We start from the raw sequence: 11,074 nt of genomic DNA on the forward strand, positions 1-11,074 counted from the left end.
GGATGCTTCAGACTTCACAAGACTTTGCACATGCGTCAGGCGTGGTGAACTCCGCGGCCGCTTCCGACCCGCTGGACCCGATGGGCAGCATGCGAGGGCCCGCATATCTCTAATGCAGTTTTAATTCATAAATATTATACATTCATAAATCATTTTATAGATTAATACATTTTATAGGGGGTTATATAAGACAAAGGAGGGGAAACATCGAATTTTATACGTTAATAAATTGTATTCATTCATTTCATATATTAACAATCTATAAAAAATGACTTTTGATGCCTTCGAATTCTGTGAAGAAAATCACTTTTAATCCTGTTTCCTGCTCAGTTTCCGCTCCACACACACAATGTATACATCAAACTGGAGGGGTTTCTGTCAGCTGCCAGTCCGACTCTCATTGTGATCGGAGTCTCCGTTTTGGCTGAACTCCCTCCGAGTGCTGAGTGCTCCCTCCAGCTCTCCCATAGACTCCCATTATATCTGAGCTCTGAACCTTCTGGTCAGAAACAGGAAGGGAGGGCGTCTCTAACCTGCAACCGTGCCTCAATAATACAAAATAAAACAGTAGGGACGTGAAAATCACTACAGTTCTTCATGACAAGATTCTGATGCTCACGCTGAAAGAATCTTTTCAATAGGACTTGTAGTTTCTGTTTCGTGAGGACTTTCTTGAAGGATGTGCGTCTGCATTTCTGTCTGGGTCATTGCTCCACTGAAGAGTGGGAATCGTCATAGCAACCAGTGACTCCACATCGTTTCCATCATGGCGGTCCTAGCGGGGCCGTTCACGTTTTAGCAGGACACGTCAAACTTCCGCAGCTACGTAGTTTAGCATGCTTTTATAGGACAGTTGAGAGGAGTTGGACTCTTCTCTTTAACAGCAGAAAAATACTGAACAGCTAAAATCACATCAATGAACTCAAGCTGAATTAATGATTTTCTTTTTCACACAATATTTGCTTCATAGTGCTCCGTTTAAACAACGTGAAATAATTAAACAGCTTCAGTGTGTTCAAATCAGGCTTTCACTTTATTGAGTGTTTAACATGAGAAGAGTTACAGCAACTGAACAACTTCTATCTGTTGTTTTATCCCAACTTTCCCAGAATAAATGCACCCTCATGTTTAACATTTTCTAGATAAATCCATCACAATATTCATTATATTTTAAACATAAACCAGTTACACATTAATGAGCCGATAAAGATGGTAAAGGAAATATTTCTGTCAGCGACGTGTGTTTACAGACAGTTTATCTTAAAGCATTTCGAGAAGTTTAAACCCTGATCTGCCTCATCAACGTTATACAACAATCAAATCATCCAACACATACGTGTACGAGTATAAACAGAACCAGCTGATGCTGTCCCAGTTTGATCAGATCAGACGAGCGGATTAAAGAGCGCGAGATGAGACCAGTGGAGATGAAGTTGGGTTGTGAAGCGTTAAGAAGCATTTAATAATAAAGAAAGTCATTCAAAGGCCTCGTTCATGAACAACTGCTGACTAACGTTCACGCCATGATAGTCAGTCTGGTCTTATTCTACCGGGCACAAGGTCACGTAGTTACCAGGCTTTGCAAGCCAGAAGGCCGGATACAGCGGCTCAGAGAACCGGTTACGGAAAGTGTACAGGTGAGTCAGTGTGTCAGAACACACCTGGTAGAAAGACAGCGTGCCAGCAGGCCAGTTTAGATAAACCCCAACACGTTTCCAGCCAACATAGCAGAGACTGGTCATTTTATTTTCATGCCATGCACTTAAACCAGTGTTGTACCCAGTGCCATCCTCTTTGGGAAAAGACCAGAGACCATGGTACCAGGACAAATCATTATTTCCAAATGCAGAGACCTTACTGTCTTGTTTCCTGTCGATTCCTTTATATGCAACAGCAACACCCAAGTGTTCAACATACAGGTCACTCCGCTCTACCTCCCAGTAATGCTGTCCACTCAGACCCTCTCTGCACAGCACCTGAGGATGTTTGCCAAACCTCGCGGGGTTGTCAGGGTAGCCTTGATCCTCTCCATATGTCACCTTCTTGTTGTCGTCGGACAGAAGGAGGTGGTTGTTGGCTGTGTTTGGGTCCAGGCTCAGGTTACAGAAATCTGATGGAGGCAACAACACACAAATCTTTAACTACATCTCCAGCGCAGATCACAGCATCCTGAGCTTATAATAATATATAATAACAAGTATTCAGAGTCGTATCTTCATCAGATGTTAACATGACCGCTGGTACGTGAACATTAGTGATGTCACTGTGGAAACCTGAAACTGGAGCAGAGAAACAGCAGATTCTTCGGTGTTGGATGATGAAGCTCCGCCCCTCTTGAAACATGATGTCATCAGAACAACTCACCCAACTTGTCGCTTCATTGCCGTAGACTTTCTGAACATTTCAAGGGTCTCTGTTGACCGTTTACACAGTTTGACACAAAACCTGATGTTCCTCTGCTCCAGTTTCAGGTTTCCACGGTGACGTCACAAAGGCAATGGAGAGTTGCTTGAACAAGTGGCTTGAAGTGCTTGAAGTCGGACTTACACCAGAGGAGGTCTGTTCTGTCGGTCACCTTCTCCACATCAGTGATGTCGGGCTTTGAGAAGTCGTCCGAGACCAGGACGCCGTCCTTGTAGTGGTAGATAGTCGCTCCGGGGTGTTTGGAATTAGCGATGGCTGCTGTGAGGAAACGGAAGCGGCTGTTGCTCTTCAGGGTTTTAACAACATCACAGAAAGCTCTGGCTTTTTCTCTCACTGCAGTCGACACTTCATCTGACCAGTACCACTTTGCAGGGTCGTGACCTGCAGCTGTGAATAATGGTTGATCCAAGTTAAAGTGGTCCATGTAGGCTGCCAACTGGTCGAGGAAGGAATCGGTGTTTTCCACAGAGGTGAAAACGAAGACCAGAGTGTGCTGGACACCCGCAGCGAGAACCTGTCGATCCAAGTCTGACTGATTTGGAACAATCTTTGTTTCTTCCATCGCCTCCACACACGACTTCATGATGTTGATTTCTCTCTCTTTGTCTTCCAGCCACTTGGTTAAGTTGTAATGACTGAACGGTGAGTGTTCTCCGTCTTCAAAGAGCTTTTTCAGTGAGCTTTCATCTTCCTTCCCTGCTCGGATGAGGGGAATTTTTTCTGCCATGGTTGCCTTTAGCACAGATATGTAATAACCGCACAGCTTCTGGAAACTGCTCATCATTTCGTGCATTTGAGGAAACTCTTTCACCACGTTTTCTTCCAGAGAATCATTGCATCTCATCACCAGTTGGTTTAAGTCATCTAACACGTTCTCGACTTTTCTAACCAGGCCAACAGTGATCCCAGTCACCTGAGGAGCTTCTGCAGCAGAAAGCTTCAGCTGAGTGGGATTGAAATCTAAATCTTTCAGAGGCATCAGCCAGACCTTCAGGGGAACGGAGTTCTCGCCTTTCGCTCCGATCAGCTTTGGAAGCTGCACATAGACCTCCACCGCATCTGCGAAGGTCGCCGGGTTTTTCTCAAGAAGGAAGTCGCCGTAGAATTTGCAGGAGAATGTTTCACAGAGTTTTTTCTCTTCATCAGTCAGCTTCAGCTCAGCGCTGCCCTCAATATTCACTGTAGGAATCTTCTTTATCACCGCCTCCATTTTGCCATGGATGTCCTGGACGTGGCTCGCATCCACCTTCTCACTGTCAAACACAAAGAAAGCATTTGCCCCATAGAGGATGCCTGTGACCACGTGTGTTGCCAAACCCTTCTCCAGAGCTGCTGTCGGTTGCATCGTCATGGTTCCCTGATTGGTCATCAGCTGTTGGAAGTGGGTGGTTGCTTTGTACTGAAGGGTCACTCTGCTCTGACTGTGGAATTTCTTCTGATTATCCAGATACTTGGCAGATCCTCCGGCTTGAATCAGACCACTACAGAAACTGACCTTCAGAGAGGCGCTGACGTCCAGCAGGAAAGATTTTTCTTCTGTGGAGTCATGTGAACTGATCTGAAACGTACTGCTGGGCTGAGAGCTCTTAACTGTGTTCTCCTGCACAGTCTTCTCATCCCAAAGAGTGACACCTGCAGAAAATACAGAGCATCAAGACAGAATGTAATGTTTGGAGAATGGAAAACATTGCAGTCAGGCAAAATAACCTGATCCCCTCTGTTAACATGGTGGTGGTGGTAGTATCATGGTTATCTAACATGGTGGTGGTAGTATCATGGTTATCTAACATGGTGGTGGTAGTATCATGGTTATCTAACATGGTGGTGATAGTATCATGGTTATCTAACATGGATGAGCCTGACTTGTACATGACTTCCTGTGTTGTAACCAGAGCTTACAAGTTTTTTTTAAAAAGTTTTTAAGTTTCTTAAGTTTTTTAAGTTTTTAAGTTTCCTTTTGGCATCAACCAATCAAATCATAGCATGTCATCGACATCATTGAATACCGGAAGATAAACATTAGACTTTTTGTGTTGCTATTACAATTAGCAACATTAGCAAGTTCCTTTTAGAAAAGAGTTTTTCGAAACTTCCATTAGAACAGCAACTTAAATTAAATCTGATGGTTGTTCAACACCAAAACTAGAGCTGCGCTCAGAGAGGAAAAAACGGATTCGGACTTTCAGCGTGGAAAATGATGCTGGCACCGACTGGCTAGCTGGGAGCATTAAACCTCGTGGCCTATTTTGCTGGTCGTGCCATCTTATTGACAACAATTCCTGCTCCCTGTGGACAGCTACAGGATTCACGACTTGGCCAACATGTCACAGGTCCTGAGGATCTGGACTCGGCTTCAACACTAAGAAGGACGAGGAAGAGGTCCAAACCAACCAAGACCTTCTGATGAGGCTCTCGGACCTTCATACCAGCTGCTCATCTGGCTACTTGACTACACTGTTGAAGTAGTTATTTATATATTCTCCCTTTGCGTCCTCAAACACTTGACCCATGTGTCCTCGCTGGTTTCTACTTCTGCTGACAACCATGATGGTGCTTCAGTGAAATCTGATCCAGTTCTTGTGATGAACTGAACCCGTGTCAAACTCTTCATGGAAATCACGCGTGTTGGTGACACATGTTCCTGTGGTGGGAGTTGCATCTTACCTGGGATCAGTTCATCTCTGCGAGCGTCATACAGCATCCCTAAGGTGAAAGGTCGCCCCAGGGCAGCCACCGACTTGATCTGTGAGTCCATTTCTCCAACCTGAGGAGAAACAAGGTGAAGCAGCTCCTTCAGGATCGGATCAGGCAGCTTTAAAAACACCTGCATCACTTTCACACATCTCACCTGGTGAAGGTGTTGATCAGCAGAGTCTTCTTCACTTTCAACTAGAGCTTCCAGTCTGTTGCCGTGAAACGCTACATGCCAGCTTATATCCTGTTCAGTGCCTCGTCTGACTCCACCCCCTGACACGTAGCTGTAATGCATCATCACTTTTCCCTGGAAGGGGACTTTGTGCTTTTCCAGATAAGTTGGATAATCACTGACAACAATTATTTCTGCCAACATTCATAACTTACAAACATTTCCATGGTGAGATATATTCCGTTTCCCTCCATGTCTGTCCACACCCTTGTGATTTGTGAACCAGAAGCTGGAACAGCTGCAGTTCTCCTGGTACCTGCAGCCTTAAACACCTGCTGTCAAACGGGCCTCTACAGTACTGAAGAAAGGCTCTTATACCTTGGAAACATAATAATAATTATACCTTGGAAACATAATTAGGGCCCGAGCACCGAGCATCGGTGCGAAAGCCCTATTGTATTTCGTAAAAATGTTCTTGGTAGTTGTTCGTCGTTCTTCTTCTCCTTACGTAAAGTGATTTTCCTTTTTGGAGGCTTTATCATATTCAAAAACTCATGAAAGTGGAAACACATTTGTCTCCCGGCAAAACATTTCGTATTCTAGTGGAGTCGCGAATGGGCGTGGCCAAATGGTAAATGTGGTCGCCGGGGCATCTCTGTAGGGGGCGCTCTTGAGCCGTTTGGTCACGCCCACTCACGACTCCACTAGAATTAGAAATTTTTCGCCGGGAGACAAATGTGTTTCTACTTTGATGAGTTTTTGAATATGATAAAGCCTCTAAGAAGGAAAATCACTTAAAAGTTGTATAAATAATTCGTTTTCATCGATGTGTGTGCCCGTGAAAGGCGGCCATTTGGAGGTCTCGCCATGAAACTACGGGTTGCTTTAAATCGTATGTACATGGACCGACCTTCTCCAAACATCACAGGTATGATAACAGCCCCGCCCTGAAGACCCTGTGGGGTAATATTCACTCATAGTGATAGCGCCCCCTGTTGGCCACTGGAAATGACACTTTTCATACTTTCACATTCTACGTCGAGCTGGTTGATCCCATGAACCTAAAGTCGGGTCACAATAACCTAAACATGTAGTTGATGATATATTGAGACATTCGTTCGACTTTGTCAATGGGCGTCGCCGTGACGATGCGGCAAAGTTGGATGTCTCGCCGTGACGCAGGAAGTTGATGTTTAAGGTCAACGGATGGTTGACACCTCACGAAATGAGTGACATGCTTCCGGCGTGGTGAGACGATACATCTGATGTGTTTTGCGAGTCGGCGTGGCCAAACGGCTCGCCAGCGCCCCCTGCTGGACACAGGAAACGAGACAAAAATAGCAAATTTAAGTGGGTATACGCAGTCCCTCGCGCGCGACATGTCGGGGAGACGGATTCGGGGAGGCGGCGCGCCGGAGTGCGAGGGCCCGTACATCACTGCTCGCAGTTTTAATTACGAAATACAATACGGCTTTCGCACCAATGCTCGGGCCCTAATTATACCTACGTATTTTATATACAGAGTGTATGTGTGTATGTATGTGTGTGTGTGTGTGTGTGTCTGTGTGTGTGTGTGTGTATGTGTGCGTGTCTGTGTGTGTGTGTGTCTGTGTGTGTCTGTGGGTGTGTGTGTCTGTGTGTGTCTGTCTGTCTGCGTGTGTGTGTGTGTGTGTGTATGTGTGTGTGTGTGTGTGTCTGTGTGTGTGTGTGTGTCTGTGTGTGTCTGTCTGTCTGTGTGTGTGTGTGTCTGTGTGTGTGTGTGTGTGTGTGTGTGTGTGTGTGTGTGTGTGTCTGTGTGTGTCTGTGTGTGTGTGTGTGTGTCTGTGTGTGTGTGTGTGTGTGTGTGTGTGTGTGTCTGTGTGTGTCTGTGTGTGTGTGTGTGTGTGTGTGTCTGTGTGTGTGTGTGTCTGTGTGTGTCTGTGTGTGTGTCTGTGTGTGTGTGTGTGTGTGTGTGTGTGTGTGTGTGTGTGTGTGTGTGTGTGTGTACCTTGCGCTGCTGTCTCAGTTCTGAATGATCCATGTGAGGAGCATCTCCGACCCGAAGCTCCTGCGGGAGGCGACTCTGAGAATCACCAGGCTGCAGCTCCTCCAGCCGGAGAGGAGTCAGACTGTGGAACTGATGGAGGAGGAGGAGGAAGAGGAGGAGGAAGAGGAGGAGGAGGAAGAGGAGGAGAAGGAAAAGGAGAAGGAGGAGGAAGAGGAGGAGGAGGAGGAGGAGGAGGAGGAGGAAGAAGAGGAGGAGTCATTACCTCAGCGTGTTCAGTGGGTCTCTGATGAACTGAATCTTACCGTCCAGACGTTCTGCTCAGACGTTCTCTCTGCCGACAGAAGAACCTGAACAGACACAAGTTGACAGACAGAAACACAGACGGAGAACATCAGAACATCAGAGAACATCAGAGAACATTAGATCAGAGATCATTAGAACATCAGAGAACATTAGATCAGAGAACATCAGAACATCAGAGAACATTAGAACATCAGAACATCAGAGAACATTAGAACATCAGAGAACATTAGAACATCAGAGAACATCAGAACATCAGAGAACATTAGAACATCAGAGAACATTAGAACATCAGAGAACATTAGAACATCAGAACATCAGAGAACATTAGAACATCAGAGAACATCAGAGAACATCAGAACATCAGAGAACATTAGGGTTCTCCAAGTTCGGTCCTTTAATCAGTGAGAAACACTCACCTTCAATCCTCCATGTTTGAGCCTTCCACTGCTGCCAGCACCAGCCCTGTGGGCGTGGCCGTAGCTGGGGGCGTGGCCGTAGCTGGGGGCGGTCTGGTCCCGTGCCCTCCCCCCCCACATCGTCCTGGTAGGGCCGGCGGTTCGGGACGTCTCCTCGGGAAGGGTCGGGCTGGTTCTCCCACAGCAGCTCCGCCTCGATGTCGGTGACGAGGTCCTCCTCCTCCTCCTGCAGCTGGGGAGGATCAGGCAGACGAGGAGGAGGAGGAGGAGAAGGAGGAGGAGGCCGCTGGTCCTTCTCCACCTTCAGGTCGTCTGGGTTGCAGCATCCTGAGAGACTGAAACAGTGAATCAGCTGGTTTCAGTTTCCTCTGATTCGAAGACGTCGATGAGGAGAGCTGAAGAACTTTGGTCAGAACCGGTTCAGCACCTCCTCTGGGCTCCAGGATCTCCACCCTGGAGGACCTCCTCCGACCCAGCACTGCGTTCCTCGGCTTCTTCAGGGAGACCATGAACGTCTCGTGGTTCTCCTCCAGACCGTCGTCAACCAGCTGGATGCTCCACGTCTTCAGGTTCACTCCTGCAGGAGACAGGGAGGAGGTCAGCAGGAGGTCAGCCGGAGACAGGGAGGAGGTCAGCCGGAGGTCAGCTGGAGGACAGTAGGAGACAGGGAGGAGGTCAGCAAGAAGTCAACAGGAGACAGGGAGGATGCCAGCAGGAGGACAGCAGGAGACAGGGAGGAGGTCAGCCGGAGACAGCGAGGAGGTCAGCAGGAGACAGGGAGGAGGTTAGCAGGAGACAGGAAGAAGGTCAGCAGGAGGACAGCAGGAGACAGGGAGGAGGTCAGCAGGAGACAGGAAGGAGGTCAGCAGGAGGACAGCAGGAGACAGGGAGGAGGTCAGCAGGAGACAGGAAGGAGGTCAGCAGGAGGTCAGCAGGAGACAGGAAGGAGGTAGCGAAAAAATTTCCCCTCGGGCATTAATAAAGTAACTACCTAACCTAACCTAACATCAATGAACTCAAGCTGAATTAATGATTTTCTTTTTCACACAATATTTGCTTCATAGTGCTCCGTTTAAACAACGTGAAATAATTAAACAGCTTCAGTGTGTTCAAATCAGGCTTTCACTTTATTGAGTGTTTAACATGAGAAGAGTTACAGCAACTGAACAACTTCTATCTGTTGTTTTATCCCAACTTTCCCAGAATAAATGCACCCTCATGTTTAACATTTTCTAGATAAATCCATCACAATATTCATTATATTTTAAACATAAACCAGTTACACATTAATGAGCCGATAAAGATGGTAAAGGAAATATTTCTGTCAGCGACGTGTGTTTACAGACAGTTTATCTTAAAGCATTTCGAGAAGTTTAAACCCTGATCTGCCTCATCAACGTTATACAACAATCAAATCATCCAACACATACGTGTACGAGTATAAACAGAACCAGCTGATGCTGTCCCAGTTTGATCAGATCAGACGAGCGGATTAAAGAGCGCGAGATGAGACCAGTGGAGATGAAGTTGGGTTGTGAAGCGTTAAGAAGCATTTAATAATAAAGAAAGTCATTCAAAGGCCTCGTTCATGAACAACTGCTGACTAACGTTCACGCCATGATAGTCAGTCTGGTCTTATTCTACCGGGCACAAGGTCACGTAGTTACCAGGCTTTGCAAGCCAGAAGGCCGGATACAGCGGCTCAGAGAACCGGTTACGGAAAGTGTACAGGTGAGTCAGTGTGTCAGAACACACCTGGTAGAAAGACAGCGTGCCAGCAGGCCAGTTTAGATAAACCCCAACACGTTTCCAGCCAACATAGCAGAGACTGGTCATTTTATTTTCATGCCATGCACTTAAACCAGTGTTGTACCCAGTGCCATCCTCTTTGGGAAAAGACCAGAGACCATGGTACCAGGACAAATCATTATTTCCAAATGCAGAGACCTTACTGTCTTGTTTCCTGTCGATTCCTTTATATGCAACAGCAACACCCAAGTGTTCAACATACAGGTCACTCCGCTCTACCTCCCAGTAATGCTGTCCACTCAGACCCTCTCTGCACAGCACCTGAGGATGTTTGCCAAACCTCGCGGGGTTGTCAGGGTAGCCTTGATCCTCTCCATATGTCACCTTCTTGTTGTCGTCGGACAGAAGGACGTGGTTGTTGGCTGTGTTTGGGTCCAGCGGGGGGCGCTGGCGAGCCGTTTGGCCACGCCCACTCGCAAAACACGTCAGATGTATCGTCTCACCACGCCGGATGTATGTGACACATTTCATGAGGTTTCAAACCTTAAACACCAACTTCCTGTGTCACGGCGAGACATCCAACTTTGCCGCATCGTCACGGCGACGCCCATTGACAAAGTCGAACGAACGTCTCAATATATCATCAACTACATGTTTAGGTTGTTGTGACCCGACTTTACGTTCATGGGATCAACCAGCTCGACGTAGAATGTGAAAGTATGAAAAGTGTCATTTCCAGTGGCCAACAGGGGGCGCTATGACTATGAGAGAATATTCCCCCACAGGGGTCTTCAGGGCGGGGCTGTTATCATACCTGTGATGTTTGGAGAAGGTCGGTCCATGTACATACGATTTAAAGCAACTCCTAGTTTCATGGCGAGACCTCAAAATGGCCGCCTCTCACGGGCACACACATCGATGAAAACGAATTATTTATACAACTTTTAATCCCAAACATGTTTTCTATCCAGAGAACCGAAATTCAAGTCGGTCGGACAAAATCCCTCGGAGGAGTTCGACAAAGTACAACGTGTCAGAATCGCCCAAAATGGCGACTAAATTCAAAATGGTGGACTTCCTGTCCAGTTGACGTAACGGTGCAATGTAACTTTTTTGTGTGTCCACCGGATTTGGTGAATTTAGGTAAATGTGGCCGCCGGGGCATCTCTGTAGGGGGCGCTCTCGAGCCGTTTGGTCACGCCCACTCACGACTCCACTAGAATTAGAAATTTTTCGCCGGGAGACAAATGTGTTTCTACTTTGATGAGTTTTTGAATATGATAAAGCCTCTAAGAAGGAAAATCACTTTACGTAAGAATAATAAGGAAA

The 11,074-nt window shown here is 46.8% G+C and overlaps 2 protein-coding genes across 4 annotated transcripts; both read right to left on the reverse strand.

The window, feature by feature from the left end:
• Positions 1-1,020: 1,020 nt before the first annotated feature.
• LOC138194877 (neoverrucotoxin subunit alpha-like) lies at positions 1,021-5,831 on the reverse strand. Of its 3 annotated transcripts, none has more exons than XM_069143899.1 (5): positions 5,506-5,830; positions 5,273-5,391; positions 5,089-5,188; positions 2,548-4,056; positions 1,021-2,110 (listed from the first exon to the last, which is right to left on the reverse strand). In XM_069143899.1, exons 3-5 carry the CDS (start codon positions 5,177-5,179, stop codon positions 1,542-1,544), a joined length of 2,169 nt encoding a protein of 722 aa, XP_069000000.1. In that variant the 5' UTR covers positions 5,180-5,188; positions 5,273-5,391; positions 5,506-5,830; the 3' UTR covers positions 1,021-1,541. The 3 variants fall into 3 exon arrangements, with proteins under 3 accessions (XP_069000000.1, XP_068999999.1, XP_068999998.1); XM_069143898.1 differs by having other exon boundaries at positions 5,273-5,402; XM_069143897.1 differs by having other exon boundaries at positions 5,273-5,831.
• A 3,279-nt stretch (positions 5,832-9,110) lies between these two features.
• On the reverse strand, positions 9,111-10,428 carry LOC138194893 (neoverrucotoxin subunit alpha-like). Its single transcript, XM_069143912.1, has one exon. The coding sequence runs from the start codon at positions 10,274-10,276 to the stop codon at positions 9,632-9,634; it is 645 nt and encodes a 214-aa protein (XP_069000013.1). The 5' UTR covers positions 10,277-10,428; the 3' UTR covers positions 9,111-9,631.
• Between the last annotated feature and the right edge of the window lie 646 nt (positions 10,429-11,074).

The sequence above is a fragment of the Embiotoca jacksoni genome, unplaced genomic scaffold (assembly GCF_022577435.1).
Source record: "Embiotoca jacksoni isolate LCO1_2020_lvr unplaced genomic scaffold, fEmbJac1.0.p SCAF_116, whole genome shotgun sequence".
Taxonomy (NCBI): domain Eukaryota; kingdom Metazoa; phylum Chordata; class Actinopteri; family Embiotocidae; genus Embiotoca; species Embiotoca jacksoni.

What these genes read in the sequence shown, in the direction of transcription:
- LOC138194877 (XM_069143897.1), bottom strand. Translation starts at nt 5,494, where the DNA reads ATGTTGGCAGAAATAATTGTTGTCAGTGATTATCCAACTTATCTGGAA. An exon ending in CTGATCAACACCTTCACCAG is followed by an intron (nt 5,189 to 5,272) that starts GTGAGATGTGTG and finishes GTTTCTCCTCAG; the next exon opens with GTTGGAGAAATGGACTCACA. An exon ending in CAGAGATGAACTGATCCCAG is followed by an intron (nt 4,057 to 5,088) that starts GTAAGATGCAAC and finishes TATTTTCTGCAG; the next exon opens with GTGTCACTCTTTGGGATGAG.
- LOC138194893 (XM_069143912.1), bottom strand. Translation starts at nt 10,276, where the DNA reads ATGAAATGTGTCACATACATCCGGCGTGGTGAGACGATACATCTGACG.